Source organism: Hevea brasiliensis, chromosome 5 (genome assembly GCF_030052815.1).
Source record: "Hevea brasiliensis isolate MT/VB/25A 57/8 chromosome 5, ASM3005281v1, whole genome shotgun sequence".
In the NCBI taxonomy this organism is placed as follows: domain Eukaryota; kingdom Viridiplantae; phylum Streptophyta; class Magnoliopsida; order Malpighiales; family Euphorbiaceae; genus Hevea; species Hevea brasiliensis.
The window spans coordinates 9,681,789-9,702,353 of NC_079497.1; the positions used below are offsets into that span (position 1 = coordinate 9,681,789).

Here is a 20,565-nt window from a genome sequence, read left to right on the forward strand (position 1 = left end):
TTTAAAATAATAATAATAATATAAATAATTTTTTCACTTTTATTTAATGATATAATTAATTATGATTTTTTTACATATTAATTATGAAAAAAATTTCAGTCATAATATTAAATAAATTTTATTTTTAAAAAATAATAATAATTGTTCATATTATTATTATTTTAAATTATTTAATATTAATGTATTATTTATAAATAATTAAAAAAAATTTATAATATAAATTTTTAAAATTTAAAAAATTTTATATTATATTTTTTAATTTAAAAGTAATTTCATTATAACTTCTAAAATTTAATTTATCCACTTGTTAATAAACTCCAGGCAAAGCTGATCGTAAGCCAAAGATTACAGATGGGTTTTGGAGCCAAAGATTGACGAGGTGGCAGAATCACGAATGCATGTAATCAGACCCTTGTATGGATCCAATGGATGCTGAAGAGCAGCTGGCAGAATTTGACGGGAGTTGCGCGGGGCCACATATTTATTTTGGGCACTGCAACCTGTGGAGAAACCTGTGGAGCGTGGGGCCTGTTCTTACTTGCTGATTTCTGCAGTCTGCTGTGCCTGCAGAACAGTCCTCCAATTGGAACTATTGGCATCTCATATGGTCCAGCATTTCAGAAAGAAATTCATCATTGGAAGGTTGTAACATAAAGGGTTGGGATTCCTAATCATGTTGGATTGAAAAGTAAAAATTTTGCAATCAATTTGCAGAGTGTCCTTGCTCTTGACCGCTAACGGGGCAGGGCCGAATATGCGAATCTGACCCATTTCAAACCATTGACTTCTTTTTTATGCCTTTTTTTTTTCCCGGTTAGTTATTAATTAATTTATTCAAATTTAAATTTTATTTTTAAGAACTTTAAATAATATGATTATTTTTTAGATTTTTTTTTGTATTTGTTTACTACTATTATAAATAAATATATACTAAATACAATGAATTTTAGACTAATTGCATAATATAATGGCAAATTAATCATGGATATTATTGAAAAATTGTAGTATATATTTTTGTATTGTTGGATTAATCACAAGTCCATATTGATTTGGGATTGGTTAACGACTTGTCGTTTTTATCGTATGGTAATCTATAAGACAAGAAGGGAGTGGGAACTGGAATTCTCTTTCGCTTCTATCTCAACGCCAAAAGTATCCAATGAGTTTTCCCTGTTTAGGGATGAAGCTATTTCTGTACTGTGGGTGATTCCTTCAAGTTGGCTCTTATCAATGCCACAATAATATCTTCAGGTTTACCTAATTTCTTTACTTTTTCATTTAAAATTTGAACTCTTATCTTATTTCACCGAGTATACAATTAAAGTTAGGACTGAATATTTGATTTAAATCGAACCGAATAGAACTAAATTGAATCATCAAAAATCAAATTAATTGAATTGTTATATTTTAAAAATCGAATCGAATCAAAATGAATGAAAACTGAATTGAACCGAACCGTCCTATTTTGGTTTGGTTCGTTTCAAACAGATTGATTTTTGAGTTTTTATTGATTTTTAATTTAGACTTGATTTTCAAGTTATTTGGTCTAATTTTAATTTTTATTTGAATCTAATAACTATTAATCAATGAAATTGAATAATTTATATATATAATTACATATAATTCATAAATTTCCTATAAAAATAAATCAATTTAAAAATCGATAAAGCAATTTAGTTCAATCGATTTTTTTTTAAAATTGAATCAAATCAAAATAATTAAAATTCTTAAATGCAAAACCAAATCGAACTGAATTATTTTAAAAACCAAATCAATTACTAAATTAAAATTATTCGATTCGATTTATTTGATTCAAATCGAATAGTGCTTACCTTATTGAAGTTGACATTTATCATGTCTATCTTATTGTGTCCTTATCAATTTCACGTAAGGGTTTTGAAAGAAGATTTTTGAGAAAAAGGAGCACTTGTTGGAACATTGTTTAACGATGAGGTATTTGTATTGTCCTGCATCGTCTTTTTGTGCTTTTACTGTACCAGTTCTTATCAGGGAAATTATTGAACTAGTTATTTGTGCTCATGAACACCCCTGAGATGAAATCTCTATTAATTCTATTAAGAATTTTTCTTTTCAACGGTGCTTGGAAAGTATAGTTTGATCTTCTTGGAGAAATTAGTGCAATTGAAAACAGGCCTAAAACAATTCTTTTGTTTCCCTGAAAGTTATGTTTCTAATGCAGATACTTCATGTGATGATTTGCATATTCACAGGTTTCTTTGATTTCAGTCTTGAATAACATTGAACAGCAAGAACAAGAGAAAGGAGACCACCACCACTACCAACAGAGAGCATCAAGTACATTACTGTTTGGTTTGCCCAAACTCAAACTAACTTTTCTAGACTCCATGTAGACATCATCCCTTGAATTATGGATGATCACAACTTTACAACTAAACTTTACTAGCTGACACTGATTTAACAAAATCACAAAATATTTTTTCTTGCTTCAAATATCTAGAAAAATCTTAACATATAACAGAGGAACACACAGGAAGGTTTCTGTTTTCTGAACGTAGTAAATAAAAGCAGTGAAAATAATATCACATGAACAAACAATCTTATAGTTGAGTTTGCAAACCTAGAATCAAACCACTCCCAAGAACATCAATCCCCTACTTTGTGCTCTATAAGAATCCTATAATCTTCACAAGGTAAGATTGAGGTCTAGCTCTTCTCTCTTCTCCTTTTCTTGGTCCTTGTTCGAAGAACTTGGTTGAATTGTCTCAGCTAAGTTCAGCCCAGCAAAATCTTCCAATTGAAAGGATGGAGTCCATACTGGTACATGTCCCTTCTTTGCTTTCTTCATTCTCTTGCAAGCCTCAAATTCGCGCAAGCTGTTTGTCGAACAATTACGAGCATCTCTTAGCCTTCTAATTATTGCAAAGAACTTCTCAACCTTCTCATCTTCATCAACATATCTTTCTGCAACGATGCCTAGCTTCTTTTTCATCTCTTCTTCCATGGTTGGTGTAGTTTCCACTTAACCACTATGATTTTTATTGGCAATTGCTCAAGGGTGACTTCATTTTCGCACTTTACACAAATCTGGTGCATGATCATAGGGAAATATGTCATATTAGTGGGGACCTATATGGGGTGTAAGACCTTTAATTTGGTCCAGTGAAGGTGATTGAAGTGAATCAACTAGGATGCTCTTTTCTCTCAAAGTAGCTATGAATAATTGGCGGATTATATAGGGTAATTGTATTGCATCATTCAGGATGTTTTTCCTCTCACATCAATGGCCACTTGTCAGTCTTCCTTTCCCCCACCTAAACAGTCATTTTGTCTGCTCCATTCTAATATTCTGTCCATTTATGGCATTGTAGCTGCTGATAATTACCCTTTGATTCCTCTCTTTTTTTTTTAAGGATGGAAAAGTAGGAATTTTATCTTTGATTATCTGCATCATGCAATAAGTGTACCACTACATCATAATCCCTCTAATGTTGATATTTATCTTATGAAAGCTTAATGGGAAGCATGACTTCAAACCAATTAATTAAAGTTGCAAATAATATCGGTCATAAGACATGCATCCAGCGACATTGGCCACCACTAAGGCTGCCCTAGTGTTCCAAAAAATGACAAGCTGCTTCTATGAAGTTGTCATAAATTATTTGGGGTAGATCTTGCAGTGGGTCAAGCAGCTGATCTGAGATCAAACTCAACAAGATGCAACACATGACCAAAGATTTGTTTGTTTCAAGAGTTGTTCTCTCATTCTTCCGCAACTTCTTCAAATGTTGCCCTCAAAGCCCCACTCTAAATTAATGTTACAGTCTACCATTTAGTGAAAATGATTAAGCAAGAAGGCCCCTAGCTGCTAGGAGTGATAATATTGGCACATAAGCTATAACCAGATCAGAGAATGGTATCCAATTGTCTTTTTTCCTATTTCTAGTTTTTCTCAGTTTTTCTTTCCCTTTTCTTCTCTCTGTATATGGAAAATTGACACTGACGGAACATATTTACACATTCTAGTGGTCCTTGATAGATGGCAATATGTCAATCTATTAATAATAATAACAGTGGAAAATTTTGCCCATTTATTTTCAACGTGCAAATTGCAAAAGAAGTCTACATAATACATGACTACAAAGAAAGATCTAGGTCTAATCCATTGTCTCCTTCTTCCTCTTCTTTCTTCTGTTTTTCTTGTTCATCTTCTGCTGTCTTGGAAGGACCAGGATCTGTCTGACTGTCCTTAAAAATATCTTGTATAAAATCTTCTGGTTGGAATGATGGATTCCAAGCAGCAGCTGCTTCAGGTTTCTTCTCCTCTTTCTCTTTGGATTCGTTGGGGTCCTTTCTCATAAGATCTCTTGAGCTTCTTATCAGAGCAAAGAACTTCTCCATCTTTACTTCATCATCTTCTTCCAACTCTTGCTCTTCTTTTCCCTTCTCTTGTTCTTCAACGTTCTCAATCTTCCTCTTCCTTGTATCACTCTCCATGCGAGCTTTCCTCAAACAGGATCAAAGAAATTCAAGATTTAAAACACATAAACAAGTATTAGACTATGGAGAGAGTATTAGTCTTTTCTTATTCCCTGATACCTAACGAATCGCAATCCATGCACATGCTGGCATGTAATATAGTACAAAGAACTGGCCTAGCTTAGCAGTTGGCAATAGCAAGTGACTCACTAACTGCAAACCCCGTGTTTCTTGCTGTATATAGAGTCATCACTGGGTGGTTGAATGGCAGAAAGAAAAGGTATTTAAAAGAGGAACAAATTTATAGAAATGTCCATCACGAGGTGTATTATTATGGCGGAGTTGCCCATTTCACATTGTTATTAATGGAATTACTGGTGGGCATTTTTGGGAAATTAGAGGTGAGGTGGGGGAGTGGGTAGGAAGAATAATTGCTAGCATCGTACTGGCCCAGAAACGTAATCTCCATGATATAACAGAGCTGACGCAGCACCCATGACATAGTGTTATGTGGCCGCTTGCAATGAAGTGCTTCTCCAAGAGAATACATGACGTCTTTCTGGACCTACTCCTAACAATAGTCTTCCTCCTTCGCTTTCTTTATTCATCGTTGCTGATAGCAAATATCTTTCACAGTAGCTGTACATAATTTTCTTTTATAGAGGAAGAAGATGCAAAATTGAACTCCCAACACTCATAGGAGTCTCAGGTCTTTGTTAATTTAAAGAAAAGTGGAAGGGTTCTAAATGCCATTTTGGTGGAAAGCAGTTGTTGGATTTCGAGTTGCCATTCATGATCATGGAGAACAACTTGCTCTTTTCCAACGTCTAATTTGTTAAACTCTCAAGCCAAAACACTTTTCTTTTCCTCGTCTATTGATGAGACAACGAGATGAAGACTCAGAACTAGACATTTCCTTTGAGAAAAGAAAATTGTATAAGATCACTTCTTTCCTTCCACAAAGAAAAACTTCCATCTTTTATTATTTATTTATTTGAAGTCATCAAAACGTGAGATTGTTGCTTGCTTATTTATTTATTTGAAGTCATCCGTCAGTCAATTAAATGGAAGGCCTTAATAAGGCTTGCAATGACAGGAAGATATCTGATAAGTTTATTGAAGGCCGAAGAACCAGACCCATTTTCAAGAATCAATCAGATTTGTCTAATCCACAAACATGGCATTGACAATTCAAAATGAATGATTAGTTATGTGGTGTGGGACATAAATCCATATGATTGTCGCTGTATAATGAATACATCTTGGATTGATACCCCCTGTTCCACCTTATTCCAAATATGGGACCAGCTAGGCTGGCAAATCTATCCAGAAATTATTCAAAATTTGTTCTCTTTAGTTTCTCACTTTCACTTGATTGACACAACTCTCAAACTAATCAAACATAAATAGATAGATATAAGTGTAAAGCAGAGTACATTACAACAATGAGGAAATAACCAAAACAATACTTAAAGAGTAGAGTACAGCAGCCACACATGACAACTAAAACTTGTAATGGAAATAGCCTGTTCAAGTTTACATCTTTTAGTCTCCAGAAATAGCCTTATATTGCCCAAGGATGACATCATTAGGACCCAATCAATTGATCTCAAAAAACATGAAAATGATATCCACAGAATTAAAAATTTAATAAAAATATAAATTAAAATTTAGTCTCACATGATAAAATTTTTATTTTCATCTAAGAATATATTTTTTAATATATATAAATCAATTAATTAATTTATTTAAGATAAAAAAACTAAATAACAAGTGTTTTCAAAATAAAAGAGTAATTAATTAATTTCTTAAAAATAGATGAATTAAATAATAGTATAAATAGTATGATTAATAAAAAAATTTAAAAGGAAAATTAAATAATTTAATAAAAATTTTTATAAAAAAATATTTTTAAAATATAAAAATTAAATAATAATTTTTTAATTTAACTTTTAAAATGTAATAATTTAATTAATTTAATTTTAATAATTTAATTCAATCCTATGCGATTTAAACCGAATTCTTATTTTGGAAGTCACCACTATAAAAGGATTTCAGCACGCACCGTTTAACAATATTTATACGCACTGTTTCATTTTTAACCATATCGCAAAAGACATGCCGCTAATGATGTTGATAATTATTATTATTATTATGGTGATTGTTCTTGTTATTATTATAATATGAAAGTGGCCCCTTTCTACCGTTTCTCTTCGAAGATGACAACAAAGTTCGTATTTTTATTTTTATCTTTTCCTGCTTTATTACCCATTTCTTATCTGTCGTTTAAATTACTTTCAGGTCTTCATAGCTTTGGCTTTCATGGTTACTAGCATCCGTTGATGGTCGTTTCAGTTGGAAGTTGCAGCAGAGGTTGGGCTCAATTGGAAGTTGCAGAGGCGGCTAGGGTGTTTTCTTCTTTGAAAGGGACAGTGTTTCGGGTTTAAAATTTAGGTCCGGTTTTGAGTTGAATCCATAAATTATTAGGAGTTTAATTAGACTTGGACCTAAATTTATAATTGTAACTTTTATTTAATTGAGGGCCTTTTTAGTTGTTAAATTTGGGCCCGAGTTTCGTCTGTCTTTTCTTCAATTATGCCCCTTTGTAATGGTTTTTATTGAATGAATCTGTTTTACCAGTGAATCTACTTTCTATTGTGGTTGAGTCGTTTCCTTTTCTCTCATCTTTCATTTTCGTTCCATCTGAACATTACAGGTGAGAAATTTTTAGAAGGTCTTATGTTTTCTTTCTCAATTAAAAGAAAAAATCTTTAATTTCCCTTTTTAGGACAGATTGATCACCTGGGTCTTTTATCAATGATGTTTTTATTTAGTTATTAGCTTGAATTTCGGGTTCAGGAGGATTAAAAGCGATTTATTTCTTTTTGGGTTGTTTGTTTTTGTTATGTTCTGTGGCCTTTGAAGGTGTTATCTATTTTAGCTGTGTATTTCTTTGATTTTGGATTGGATTTTTAGACTTGTTTAATCTCTTCATGGTTTTAGGAAATGGGTTATTTTCCATATATTTTCAATTTTATAAGCTTGCTTTCAATTCTACAGATGGTCAGTTTGTTGTGTTTTATCTTTAATTTGAGGCTACTGCTTCTACCACTTTGTAACTGCCTTTCGACTTTCCTGAATAAACTTAAACTTCCATTTCCAAATTCTCTCTGCAAATTTTCTCAGTAATCAGAATTTTGTTTCAGGTGGAATAGAAATTTCCTGGGTTTAGTCGTTTGTATTTTGTTATCCAACTCGTTGTTAGATTAGAGCTTAATCATTATTAAACATTAAATGATTTATTCCAGAGGGGAATACAGGGAAGACTGAAGAGCATTCAATTTGTTGAAGAACAAAAATTATCTAACTCGCTGTTATTTAACTGGAGATATTTTGAAGTTTGTCATGATTAATCGCTTCTATTAGGGTGACTGATGAACTTATTTTTATTCTTTTCACGCAGGTCCTTGGATTTTTCGTTTCAGATTTCATGCTGAAACATTCAGTCTAAATACTCAAGTACTGATGGGGTCTGAAGGGCCTCCAGCTGTAACAATCCATGTGACAGGATTTAAGAAATTCCATGGAGTTTCAGAAAATCCAACTGAGACTATTGTCAGTAATCTTGAAGAGTATATGAAGAAGAAGGGTTTGCCAAAAGGTGTGATATTGGGGAGCTTTAATGTGCTTGAAACTGCAGGACAAGGAGCACTCATTCCCCTGTACCAGACATTTCAATCTGCCGTAAACACAAAGAATTCTGAATCTTCAACTTCTCAGAGAATTATTTGGGTTAGTTGCGCAAATGCCTCCTCAATTTCTTAACCTGATGCGTGTTGCATGATAATACTTTCTGAAGTTCTCAGTTTGTTAAATTTTGCTTGATTACTTTTTTCTTTTAGCTGCACTTTGGGGTTAATAGTGGGGCAACTAGATTTGCCATTGAGCATCAAGCTGTCAATGAAGCTACTTTTCGGTGTCCTGATGAGATGGGATGGAAACCACAGGTTAGATGTATCCTTTTTTCTGTTATTTTCATACAACTCTTTCTCTATTTTTCCAAATGAGAATTCCATTTCATTGAATTTATAATTTGTTATGCAGAAAGTACCTATTATTCCTTCAGATGGTGGAATTTCACGAGTAAGAGAGGTACATGTGTTTCATTATACCTTTATTTGTACCTTTATTCCCAGAAGTGGATCTTATGTTTTCTGACAAGCAGAAATTATTAATTGATGATCATGATTGCTGAATGTTGGTGGACTTTTATTATGATATAAAAAGGTTTTATACAGTTCTTGGACTGTATTTATGGTATTTGAGGCTACTTACTTTTCTACCACATCTTTTCTTTTCCACAGCAACTGAGTTACAGAATATGCAATGGCACGTTCTCGTACCATGTTTTTATTTTAAAAGGAAATGTACAAAGCAGAATGAGGGGCTTGTGTAATTGACAATGCAAGGGAAGCTGCCTGCAATTTTTATTTTGGGATGATGTGCTGTGTTCAGCTTGAAAGTACTGTGCAGTTCAATAGAAAGTGTCCTGGATTGTCTTTCTTTTTATCCAGCTTGCCTATCATTATATTTGCAGTATTGAATTTCCTGTCCATTAGTTGTTTCCTTGTGCACCATTTTTCAGTGTCTGCAATCTCTCTTAATTGTTATGTGTTCCTATCGTAGGTTTTAGGAATTACCATCACAATTTTAACTTTCTCAATATTCACACATTGTCCAATTGAAAATGGAAGGAAATGAGTTGAAAACTTTCATGTCATAGCAGCTTGGACCGAATGGCCGATTTGTGATGATGTATTCGAAGGTTTCCACTCTTTATGGCCTCTCTGCCATCAATTGGCTAAGGCAGAGGAGCTAGCGATTACTGAAACCACCATCTGTTTATCATATCAGGGGACCTAATTCCTTTTATTAGGCATCTCTTTCCCTTTTTATTCTGTCCTTTAGTGGTCTGTTAAGTGTTTATTTCACTGCAACCTAAAGCCACAAGCTTTATGCCTTGAAATAAAAGCACTACTAAACACAATTCCTTTTGTTTTGTGCATCAACTTTTTTCCAGTTTCATTTGAAGATTCTCGAAATGAAGTCTCTTTAGAAGATATCAATCTGTTTTGAGAAAATTTCAAATACAATCCATCATTAATGTTTTTACTTACATTAGGAGACAGTGGCTTCATTTGGATGCTGTTCATTTGTTATGTGGAGGTATATGGCGGACTCTGAATGTAATAAGTAGCAGCTATGCTGCTTTTGCCTTCACAAGGCAATCTTATCGTTTAGCATGGTCAAAAATGATGTTTACTAAATCTATTCTTACCTCTGTTTCATTAACCTATGTGGATTTATTATTCTTATTGCCTACAGACAACTCTTCCTGTTGAGGAGATTACAAAGGCCTTGGCAAAGGAAGGTTACGAGGTGGTGACCTCCGATGATGCTGGTCGGTTTGTCTGCAATTATGTTTACTACCACTCACTCCGCTTTGCAGAGCAAAATGGGACCCAGTCACTCTTTGTGCATGTACCTCTCTTCTTGACCATTGATGAGGAGACCCAAATGCAATTTGCTGCTTCCTTGTTGGAGGTACTTGCTTCGTTATATTAGTAAGTAATCTATTGGCATCCATTTGCATATTTATGTCCAGGGGCTTCTAAGCTTGTAGTGTTGTTGACCTTGTTTGCAAAAGCGGACGGATGCCTGTATTGAAATGCTTCAATAAACGGATGACTGTATTTGAATGAAAGAAGAATGTTCTCTGGTGGATATTGCTTCTTCTGGACTTCCCTTGGCCTTTTTTTAAATGGTTGGCCAATCATCAAAAGATTCTTAAATCTTCTGTTAATATGTGAATAATTATATTAGTCATACGCATACATTGCTTCTTGTCATGTCTTCTTTACTTCACTTAACCACACCTTTCCATGCAGCAGTTTCTTCCAAAACGGCTTATCTATATATGGCTTGTGATTGAATTTTTTAACCCTTTTTTTCCCCTTCTCAAATTCTCAAATTCTGAATGTTTTTGCAATCCAACTCAATGTGAAACTGATTTCGTTTAATATTTTTTGATATTGTAACAGTACATTTTTACACGTAAATTCATGTATGGAGTCATTGTGAAAGATTTCAAAATTAAATATTCTTTTTTAGAATTTAATCATATGATAGAATTTGACTTGATATAATAAATTTTCCTAGAATTTACTCGTTTTATTGTATTGGCAAATTGTTCCAAACTAATTCCAAATTAGAGAAATATCTTTAATGTCGACTGCCGAGCATAAGGAGGGACCGTGGTGGCGAGCTACTTGGCAGTTGGTAACAAGTTTGTCCACCATCCCACCAAAGACAAAACAGCCATAACAGCTATACTGTTTAGCCTTTTCATGTGCATAGTTTTGGGGTTGCCGTGTCAAAGATGACATCCACTGGGGAATTGTCCTCTGCAATTAGTGTTAATTTAGTTCTATATCATCACCAGAGTCACTTTCACCACATGGTTAAAACTCACACATTAAGGGACCATTTTTCAGAAAAGGTAATTTCACACGAGTTTTAAGGTCTGAGCAAATGTTTTTGGTGCCTATTGATGGGAGAAAAGTGAGGTCCTTACCGGTAGTTTTAAGGCAAGTGCATGCCTACATGTACGCATTCTGTTGCTTACACTCCTTTTGAGTCTTGGCAAACTATTATCGTTATAGTGAAATTCTTGCCAGCCTAGGAATAATCTGGTGGTTAAAATTTAAAACTATAGCTTGAAGTTCTGATATTGAAACTTTTCATGATGATACATAACTCGTCCCGCTTCAACACTGATCAACAATGGTCTGGTCTCCAAATCTTGGGATGCCTTCTGATAAGCAAGAAAGTGGTGGGATAGTAACTGTCTGCGTATCCCCAAAAGCATTCCAGCAGAATGGATCAGCCACAAACTGCCCTTTAGCAGGAAGGAGTTCTATATCTGAAAATATAAGGTTAGAACAAGGGACTGAATCGCTGCAGGCCAAGTGCAAAGGTGGACTCCTTACATCATATGTCCCCTTAATGTTTATGTAGGAAATATCAGAAATATATACTGCACTTGTTTGGTTAGCGCATTTCTTGCTCAGGCAGTAGTATTGGTCTATAATAATTGGGTTCCGGACTGTGTCCATATGAATGTTGTTGAATGTGACTTCAGATACAGAGCCGTAGCCTCCTTGCCATGTCTTGATTCTAACACCATTATCAGAGTGCTTGATCACTGAATCAGTCACTGTAACGTTTGATACACAGGCTCGCGAGTTGCGAATCCCAAGACTCCCAATGCTGCCGCCAGATATTAACTATTTTAGTCTATTCTTGAGCAGAAGTTCACATAATTTAGAATAAAGTGCGGTATCAACAATGCGTTATATATGCATTAAAAGTTTTGGTCCTACATAGATGAAGCTGCTGATAAGTTGAAATTTGAAGAATAGGCCTCCTTCTAGAGCTGCCAAACCCAAACTTTTGTACCACTTTGCAGCAAATTTAGATTCAAGAAGCGAACGTACCTTATTCCATGGCTTGGACCACATGTTATATTCCTGATATTTACATCATGGCAACCAGCTCCAATTGATACACAATCATCCCCTACAGGAAAAACCAGAGAACATAAATGGCACTTGAGAGAGAGTTCTACATTGGAAATGAAGGAGAAGAAAGGTCTATAAGACATTAGAATTACCGTTGGATACGACTGAATTATATATGTGAACATTGTTAGTGTTCTCTATGTGAATTCCATCTGTGTTAGGACTTAGAGCTGGTGCTTTAATGCTGAGCATTTCTACGAGAACATTTTGACAGTTATCAAACCTGAAATGGAATTGAGGACTGTTCTTCGCTATAAGTCCTTGGACTGTCAAATTGGAGCTCATGAAAAACCTTATGGCCTGCATTATAAACCAGTAAAAGAAAATTTCAAGAAACACATGCTATAAATGTAAACCAATTTTTTGGGAAATAATTCCAATCATGTATATGCTTACAACTGGGCTGTCACAGGAACCAAGAAGTGCTCTTCCATTCATTCCCTGTTTCTTATTACCACAGCATGTTAGTCCAGAGATATAAGCAGTTTTCAGTGAAAATTATCTGAGAAACAAAGTTGCCTAAAATGGCCTACTTTGTGAGGCTTGCAGGGCAGGTTCCACCATTTTTCTCCTCTCCCATCTATGACACCTCCCCCTTGCAATGACATTTCATTGATTTTGTAGAAGACCAGCCATTGTCGCTTGCTGGTCTTTGTTGGCCATGATTCAGGGCCATCTGGAGGCACTATGGTTCCATCAATCTTCTCATTATAGCAGCAAAATAGCCAAGTTATCAGTATCAGTTTGCTCTTTAAAGAAAAGGGTACTTGAATTATATTGGGAAGACTCAGATTATAAAATAGTTTACCGTCCAATATTATTACCTGAAACACAAGGCCACTTTTGCAAGGTCCTGCGAAGATAGTAGGTAGTATCACGAAACTATAACCAACAGGAGCAAGAAGAACTGACAATTCTGTCTGGCACTGGCAGGCAGCGTCCCAAGCCATCTTGAATGCTTGTGTGTCATCTGAGGAGCCATCACCAACAGCACCAAAGGATAGTACATTGAAAACTCTAGTAGGACTAGGTTCAGGAGTAGGAAAACCTGCAATGTAACTCGGGCTAGTGGCCTGTGGTGCAGGAGCAGGAACAGGTGGTAGTGAAATTTGAGAGACTATATGCAAGTGTTTGTGTTTTGTGAGGCCATGAACTACTCTTCCTTCAGTGGAAGTAAAGAAGGGACACGAGTAGAAGGCAAAAACCAGAAGGAAACTTAGAGACAATGTCATGGTCAACATAGCTTTTTAAGTTGACAGGGAATGGAGTGAAAATGAAAATATTGGGCTATTTATAGAACAAAAAGTTTGAGCTAATAAACTAGAGTAGGCCTCTTTGATCACTAGGTGTAGCCCAGTTCGAGATCACGCCTGCACCCTTCAAAGAACCTTTTTCAAGATCACATTCGCAGGGATAAAGAGAAGCAAGGCACCCACGTTCAAGGAAGTTGAAAACCAGTATTAAGACTTGAGGATATGTATGTGACCACTACAAGCACTATAACAAGTTACAAACTTGGTGAGGACTGAGGAGAGGATATGGGCCGGCAAGAATTAGAATTCAAAATCATGATTTCAGTAACATTAAGCTTAAAATTTATTGGTAAAACCATAGAATTATTATTTACATACACGCTAGAGTTATTTTCATACAAGGAATCATTAGTGGAGGCTACTTTTGAGATATTTTTAATAAAGGCATAAGACCGACCAATTCCATTTAGAGATTGGCTTTTCTTGTGAGAATGTGGAGTCTGCATATGACTGTGAGCATTTCTTTTTAATGGAATGGGCTTGGTAAATATATAACAGGACATTCCTGTTGTTCCCTTTTAATTCTTTCTTTCATTACACTAGTGGTTCAATCTCTCATCTCCCTAGTAATTCTGTATTTTTGCACATCTTTACTGCAACATTCTTGATAGCAAACATATTCCTAGTACTTGGCTTTATAGTTCTTTCAGTTTGATACAAGTATGTTACTTTTTCTTGAGTAATTATGGAAGGCAATCTAATTTCAAGAATTAATCTAATTGGTAATTGATAATTTAGTTTCTATCTTATCATTTTTTTCCATTTCAATATATAATTTGTCTATAATGAAATTGTAGTAATCAACCTCTCATGTCCAGACTTAAACATTTATAGTGTCCCAACATCGATATAAGAGTTGACTTTAATACCATATAGAGAAAATAAACAGGATCTAATTTAATTTTGAAAAATAGTTCAAAAGGAAGGATTGCTCCTATCTTTATATTTAAACCTTTTATCTTATTCCAAACCCACGTGGGATAATACATTGCTATAATTTAAGTTATTATGCTTTAAAATTAGAATATTAATAAAGCTAAATTATATTGACATCAGCTTTTACAGGGGAAAAAAATAATGCTATCAAATTTTCTTGTTTGCATTGAGGCATGGCAACGGACAACCCACTAGAGATTCTTGTTTACATAATTTTTATTTAATAATATTCTAGTTAACCAAATGTGATATTTTATACTTTGCAGAAACTCAACTTAACCGGCCAATAGCTTATTAGCTTTTGAGTTGGTCTAGTCATTCTTCTTCAGTTGCTTTTATTGACAATCATTCATGCCCACCTTGCCTTGCTTCTTGTCTTGAGTATGGTACCTGATTTTTTAATAATTCTACTTCAAAAAAAATTAAGGTTTGAGCACAAAAAATAAAATTTATTAAAAAAAAAAGGGGAGTTTTCCGCAGCATATGAAAATTAGAGGTGGGAATGGGAGGAGAAAATGGAGTGTGGGTTTTGGCACAAATGTCCTGGGCGGCTAATCATGATTAAATTTATTCTTATTGGAATCCAAATAACGCATCAAATGAATCAGTATCCACTATTCACCGTGATCCTACCATCTTCCACAACCACTTCTGCATCCTTTATGTTTCTTCATGTTTTCTTTTTAGAAAAGTAATGCTGTTATCGTTAATTAAATATGATAAACTTAAATCTTTCTTCTTTGCTACTAGCTAGAGGCCTACTGAAGCCAACTATAATGTAAGGAAAACGATGAAAGGTAAAACATATGTTGCAAAGCCTACAGGAGATGCCTATGTGACTGTTGAAACAATCAAAACATGATCTAAAAATATCAATTTAAGTCGTTCTTGTTGCTATTTTTTTAGGAATAATCCTGTCATGCTTAAAAATAGGTAGTATTGTTGAATGTGTGGCAGATTTTATACTATTTTGTTAAGCCATTTTTTTAATTCAAACTTCAATTAATGACACAATAAGATCATACCATTTAGTCTCTAAAAGCTTTGATTGTTGGTTTTTTTTTTTTTTTTTCCTAATTGCCTCCAATTTTCATTAAAAAAAAAAAAATAACAAAGGGTATTAGAGTTGAATTCTTGAGGGATATCGTGAGGTTACCGCAAATCATAAACACACAACCAATTTACAAAAAATATCATCTTCAGCTTATAAAATAAAATAAAATAAAAACCCCACACACACAAAGCTACCCAACAGGAGCACCAATGTTTGATGGAAGCAACCATCCAGCATGGGCCGTAAGAATAAGAGTTCATATCAATGCACAAGACCTTTGGGGAGTAGTTGAGGAAGACTACGAAGTTCCTGATCTGCCTGCTAGTCCAACTATGAATCAAATTAAGATTCATCAAGGAAAGAAAACGAGAAAGGCCAAGCAATAACTTGCCTTATGTTGTTGTATCTCCGCTCATTTTCACCAGAATCATGAACTTGGAGTCTGCAAAGGCCATCTAAGATTACCTCCGACATGAACACTGGGGAAATGAAAGAGTGAAAACTACGCAGGTGTTGAATCTCATTTGAAATGCAAAAGATGAAGGAGTCAAAAACAGTCAAAGAATATGTAGACAAGTTACTTAGCATTGTCTAGGTAAGGACATTTTTTATGAAAAAATTGTTCATAAATACTGGTTACCTTGCTAGACACCTGTGAAGTATTACCTTGGCAGAATTAATTCATGCTTTGCAAGCGCACGAATGAACAAAGAATGAGGGAAGAACGTGCGATGGAGGGAGCCCTCCAAATACAAGTACATAACCAAGTAAAAGCAAAAGAAATAAAAATAACAAAAAATAAAAATTTTCACCTTATTCCTTCTGCAAAAAGAACAATCACCCACAAGAAAGAAGAAAGATGTTGGTGGAGACCAAATGCACAATGTAAAAAATGTGAACAGCTAGGACAGATAGAGATCAGATGCAATGCACAACAAACAAGAGAAGCCTAAGTCAGTGCGAATCAAAATCAGGAGGAGGAGTGGAGGAGCTATTATATTAGCTATTCTAGTAGCTTAAACACTGATATAAATACTATGCCACCGAATAGTATAAATAAGAGAGTATGCCTTAGTAGCTGCAAAGCCTACCGAAGATGCTAATGTGGCTGTTGAAACAATCAAAACATGAATCTAAAAATTACCATTTAATCTGTTGTTCCTGTTACTATTTTTTAGGAATAATCTTGCTACGCTGAAAAATAGGAAATATTGCTGAATGTGCAGATTTATGCTTTCTTGTATAAATTCAAACTTCAAATTAATGAAACAATAAGATCAGACCATTCAGTCTCCAAAAGCTTTGGTTGCTGTTTTTTTTCTTTTTTCTCCCCCTCTAGTTGCCTCTGATTTCCATTAAAAAATCAACAACATCAAAGGATCTACCTTCTACTTACCCAGTTGCATATTCAAGGCAAGCCATTTTGGTACTACTAAGAACACAGATTTCTACGGAGATTGTGCAACATACAATTATGCATATAGTAGACTTACAGGCCATATAATGATTGGTCTCATGATGGGCTCCCCATACGACCAGATTGAGTTCAAGGACATATATGGTGTGTCTTCACGTTCACTTTACATAAACATGCAAGTTACACTCAGACCCACAACAACGTTCCTCAGAATGGCAAAGACAGGTTGGCTTATTTCTGAGAGAAGGGCTGGGATGTATCTTCCAATATTATATCCAGTCTCATGGGCAGTGGGTGAGATATTGATGGAAATCAACAAGAACAACAAAATCATAGGAATGTTCGTGAGATGATATTCAAGATTCAATTGCACAAGAAGCTCCAATCACAAGAACTAGAGTTGAGAAGATGCAAGAGTTGATTGAGGAAGTAGTTGCACAAGAAGCTAAATATGGAGATACAATCAACAAATTAGGGTTACAAGAAGATGAAAAGTGGCTTAATTTGATCCAAGTTTGCGTGGGAGATGATCAACAAATATTTGGACAAAATTGATGGGTTTCTATGTAAATTTAGTGTGTTTTTTTAATCTAGGACAGGTATGAATAGTTTTATTTAATTATTTTAGTCAGATTTATATATTTTGGGCTTTATTTATATGTTTTTGGAACTTAGGTAGGAGTACAGCCCACTCCAGTTTTTTAATTAGTTTTTAAGGTTATGTTTTATTTTTTTTAGTTTTAGGGTTTCAGTTGCATAAATAAGCTAGCTTAATACTTTTTCAGGAATGTTACTTTTGATTAAAATTCATACAAGAGAGATTTTTCGGAAGTTCTTTCTTAAACTAAACTAAATTCTTCAAGAGTAATTAATCTTGTAGTGTTTAATAATCTTGATATTCTTGATTCTTGTTTGATTATAAACTTTGAGTCAAGAATTCTTAATTCTACCTTTGAATTATCTTGGTTTTCAATTCTCTATAATTGATAAGTCAAGGTATTCCTTGGTGTTTGAACTTGATTTTGGCTTTCTTGGGATTATAAGACAAACCTGTTCGTGAGTTTTAAAGCATCGTTCTTGAGGTTTGCATCAGATACCATATTTTTTTCGTTGCTACATTTGCAGTTGTAGGGATTGGGAATGCCATGGCAGGAATTGGAATTGGATCAATTGCAGAGTTCCTAAGGTATTGGTTAGTGCTGTTCATGTTCACTCTGTGTCTTAACATACTTTGGGATGATGATCACTTTCCTAGTACCAATGCCAACCCTTGCAGCACTTGCTGAGTCAATTGTGACATCAATTGGGTGTCAGCTTCTGGCGTAGTTGTTGTCCTGTCTGACATTAGGTTCTATCATCGGAAAAATTGGCGCAACCATTTTCAGTTTGCCACGACTAGAATGACTTCTATCAGTTTCTACTGCAATAGGAAGGAGTGTGCATCAGATTGCAGTTGCTCCAAGTTCCCAGATGATTCTAATGTGTGGGATAGAGTGGTATCAATAAGAAGATTGAACAATGAGAGGGTCAATACATTACAGACATGATTAAATTGTCTACAATTTGTTTGTTGTTTGCCAGCCTTGCATTCATGTTCTTCATTAAAGCACAACTCACCCCCATTATCATAGGTTGATCATCATAATCATTAATGTCTAAGTAAGAAAAGAAGGAAGACAATGGTGGAGCAAGATGCATAGAAAAGGAATATTATGTAGTGTTTCTAGGGGAAATTAAACTAAAGATGCAGCAGTAAATATCTAAATGGAAGCCATAAATTCAAGTAGAAGAAGGCTAAAATTCTCTACTTAAATCCATTTTTCAATATAAAATTCATCTGGCCAGGATGCACAAATGTGTCACTATTAATTTAAAAATTCACAAACAATTGCTTCCTCATTTTAGATTTCACATCCCAACTAATGTAAAAACCTTGTCCCTCTACTTAGCCTTATCCCTCTCTCAGGGTATTTTACAGATAGCGATAGTTTCTATAAGAACCTGAAGATCCTATTTTATCCATGTTCTTAATGGGTCTATGCTACTGCATATTCCCCGGTGGAACCTAATTAGCAAAACCAAATTACCAATCACAACTAATGCTATCATTTGTGTTACATGAGAAAAACAGGAAATCTATGATACCACAGCAGCAAGACAATCTTATTGCAATCTGACAACAGATAAAAGAGAGCAGACAAAATCATCTACGCTTTCTAGTTAATTAGCAAAACCAAAGTACCAATCACAACTAATGATATCATTTGTGTTACATGAGAAAAACAGGAAATCTATGATACCACAGCAGCAAGACAATCTTATTGCAATCTGACAACAGATACAAGAGAGCAGACAAAATCATCTACGCTTTCTAGTTATTGTGACATACAAGCAAATAGCATTTGTCCAATGTCCATGACAAATTGACAGTTAGATATTGAGACAATCCATTAACCATACAGGCAACAATGATAAATAAGGATTTGTAGTACAGGCATAGGCATAATAAGATGTAGCATGACAGACCTAACCCCAATCCACAAATGGAAAAGGCAGATATCCACCCTCTGGAGGAGGCTTTAGCGATGGAGGCAGATTGCCCCATGGCATTCCCATGCTATCTCTCACCACATCAGCTGTGAATGATAATAAGGACATAATTATTTGGAAAAATTAATAAAAGATAAAAGTAGTTGCCCATGCTTTAGTGATGTGGCATAATATATAAACGTTCTATTTTTCCAATATAGTTACCCATGTCAATCATATTGTAACATCATAATACAAGTGCACATTTGCATCGTTACTAACTAATGTTATTCAAAATATACAAGCCTTAAGCATGGTTTTGTACAATATGTAAGGATAACATCGAGAAAATGAGGAAATTAAATAGCAAAATATAGATCAACAGTCCTTTAAATCTCAGCAATGAATAAAGCTGAATTTACCTGGCAAAGAGCTTCCTCCAACTAATTGATTTCCTAGAATAATTGGTGAATGAACATTATTCATGAGGCGTGTAGCTGAATATTAAAATTGCATTAGATATGAAAAAAAAAATTTAATACTTTTCACTAAAGAAATTTAAACTTCAAATTTCATTGGCTATATTACATATTAATTAGTCAGGAATCCGGAAAAAAAAATACCTTGAAAAAGATTAACATTATTTTGCAGGTTATTGCTGTTGGTGGGATGCAAGTACTTGCAAGAATCCCCGTAAGGACAAAATCCCTTCAAAACACACGAAAGAAACGCACAAATTGATAACTAGACGCAACCATAATGTTATCATAGCAAAACTAAAAAAATAAATAAATAAAAAAGGGAACCCATAAAAATTGGGAGGAAAAAGATACCGTTTTGACGAATCGATTGCAGACTCCTTTAGTAAAGGCGCCGCCGCCACCATCGATGTAAGCCCGATTGAGGTCTGAAATTCAATAAATGAATAAAAGAAAAGGGTTAATTGCATAATATGCATTACAGGTGCGTAAGTAGATGCGTGTGGATGAATAGATATACCTTGGGATTTAAGGGAGTTGTACCAGAGGGATTTGGCGCGGAGGTGAGAGGAGCTCTGGAGATGACGTTTCCGAGCAACTGGAGTGTCTTGGAATTCCTTGTCGCAGTAATCGCAGTAATACTTTCCCAACGGCATTTTCCGTGTTGCCACCTCAAAGCGCCATTTCAACTGTCTCTATGGGTTTTTATGTTGCCACCCAACTTCTTTTTTTTATTTCA

At 34.6% G+C, this 20,565-nt stretch overlaps 4 protein-coding genes across 12 annotated transcripts; 1 reads left to right on the forward strand and 3 right to left on the reverse strand.

Moving 5' to 3' along the window:
• Positions 1-4,017: 4,017 nt before the first annotated feature.
• Positions 4,018-4,976, reverse strand: LOC110653540 (uncharacterized). Its single transcript, XM_058146906.1, has 2 exons — positions 4,579-4,976; positions 4,018-4,481 (listed from the first exon to the last, which is right to left on the reverse strand). Exons 1-2 carry the CDS (start codon positions 4,601-4,603, stop codon positions 4,117-4,119), a joined length of 390 nt encoding a protein of 129 aa, XP_058002889.1. The 5' UTR covers positions 4,604-4,976; the 3' UTR covers positions 4,018-4,116.
• A 1,695-nt stretch (positions 4,977-6,671) lies between these two features.
• LOC110645575 (uncharacterized) lies at positions 6,672-10,242 on the forward strand. Of its 4 annotated transcripts, XM_058146908.1 has the most exons (6): positions 6,672-6,688; positions 6,760-6,912; positions 7,922-8,250; positions 8,361-8,465; positions 8,563-8,610; positions 9,844-10,242. In XM_058146908.1, exons 3-6 carry the CDS (start codon positions 7,984-7,986, stop codon positions 10,081-10,083), a joined length of 660 nt encoding a protein of 219 aa, XP_058002891.1. In that variant the 5' UTR covers positions 6,672-6,688; positions 6,760-6,912; positions 7,922-7,983; the 3' UTR covers positions 10,084-10,242. The 4 variants fall into 4 exon arrangements, with proteins under 4 accessions (XP_058002891.1, XP_021654576.2, XP_021654507.2 ...); XM_021798884.2 differs by lacking the exon at positions 6,672-6,688 and having other exon boundaries at positions 6,731-6,912; XM_021798815.2 differs by lacking the exon at positions 6,672-6,688 and having other exon boundaries at positions 6,744-6,831.
• A 762-nt stretch (positions 10,243-11,004) lies between these two features.
• Positions 11,005-13,484, reverse strand: LOC110645487 (polygalacturonase At1g48100). Of its 2 annotated transcripts, XM_021798715.2 has the most exons (6): positions 12,923-13,484; positions 12,632-12,799; positions 12,495-12,539; positions 12,191-12,398; positions 12,015-12,096; positions 11,005-11,787 (listed from the first exon to the last, which is right to left on the reverse strand). In XM_021798715.2, the coding sequence occupies exons 1-6, from the start codon at positions 13,337-13,339 to the stop codon at positions 11,286-11,288; spliced, it is 1,422 nt and encodes a 473-aa protein (XP_021654407.2). In that variant the 5' UTR covers positions 13,340-13,484; the 3' UTR covers positions 11,005-11,285. The 2 variants fall into 2 exon arrangements, with proteins under 2 accessions (XP_021654407.2, XP_058002890.1); XM_058146907.1 differs by having other exon boundaries at positions 12,632-13,484.
• A 1,983-nt stretch (positions 13,485-15,467) lies between these two features.
• On the reverse strand, positions 15,468-20,565 carry LOC110645025 (zinc finger CCCH domain-containing protein 3). Of its 5 annotated transcripts, none has more exons than XR_009148819.1 (7): positions 20,347-20,563; positions 20,181-20,254; positions 19,971-20,055; positions 19,770-19,844; positions 19,345-19,454; positions 15,789-15,843; positions 15,468-15,715 (listed from the first exon to the last, which is right to left on the reverse strand). XR_009148819.1 is itself a non-coding variant. In XM_058146909.1 (6 exons), the coding sequence occupies exons 1-5, from the start codon at positions 20,480-20,482 to the stop codon at positions 19,345-19,347; spliced, it is 480 nt and encodes a 159-aa protein (XP_058002892.1). In that variant the 5' UTR covers positions 20,483-20,563; the 3' UTR covers positions 15,468-15,843. The 5 variants fall into 5 exon arrangements, 3 of the variants coding, with proteins under 3 accessions (XP_058002892.1, XP_058002893.1, XP_058002894.1); XR_009148820.1 differs by having other exon boundaries at positions 15,789-15,880; XM_058146909.1 differs by having other exon boundaries at positions 15,468-15,843.

Coding starts and splice junctions, on each gene's coding strand:
- LOC110653540 (XM_058146906.1), bottom strand. CDS start 4,603: ATGTGCATGGATTGCGATTCGTTAG. Junction 4,482..4,578: donor CATGGATTGCGATTCGTTAG/GTATCAGGGAAT, acceptor GTTTGAGGAAAG/CTCGCATGGAGAGTGATACA.
- LOC110645575 (XM_021798815.2), top strand. CDS start 6,801: ATGGTCGTTTCAGTTGGAAGTTGCAGCAGAG. Junction 6,832..7,921: donor AGTTGGAAGTTGCAGCAGAG/GTTGGGCTCAAT, acceptor CTTTTCACGCAG/GTCCTTGGATTTTTCGTTTC. Junction 8,611..9,843: donor GAATTTCACGAGTAAGAGAG/GTACATGTGTTT, acceptor TATTGCCTACAG/ACAACTCTTCCTGTTGAGGA.
- LOC110645487 (XM_058146907.1), bottom strand. CDS start 13,339: ATGTTGACCATGACATTGTCTCTAAGTTTCCTTCTGGTTTTTGCCTTC. Junction 12,540..12,631: donor TGCCCTGCAAGCCTCACAAA/GTAGGCCATTTT, acceptor AATAAGAAACAG/GGAATGAATGGAAGAGCACT. Junction 12,399..12,494: donor GTTCCTGTGACAGCCCAGTT/GTAAGCATATAC, acceptor TTTATAATGCAG/GCCATAAGGTTTTTCATGAG.
- LOC110645025 (XM_058146909.1), bottom strand. CDS start 20,482: ATGCCGTTGGGAAAGTATTACTGCGATTACTGCGACAAGGAATTCCAA. Junction 19,845..19,970: donor TAATGTTAATCTTTTTCAAG/GTATTTTTTTTT, acceptor TTTAATATTCAG/CTACACGCCTCATGAATAAT. Junction 19,455..19,769: donor TGGAGGAAGCTCTTTGCCAG/GTAAATTCAGCT, acceptor TATCATTCACAG/CTGATGTGGTGAGAGATAGC.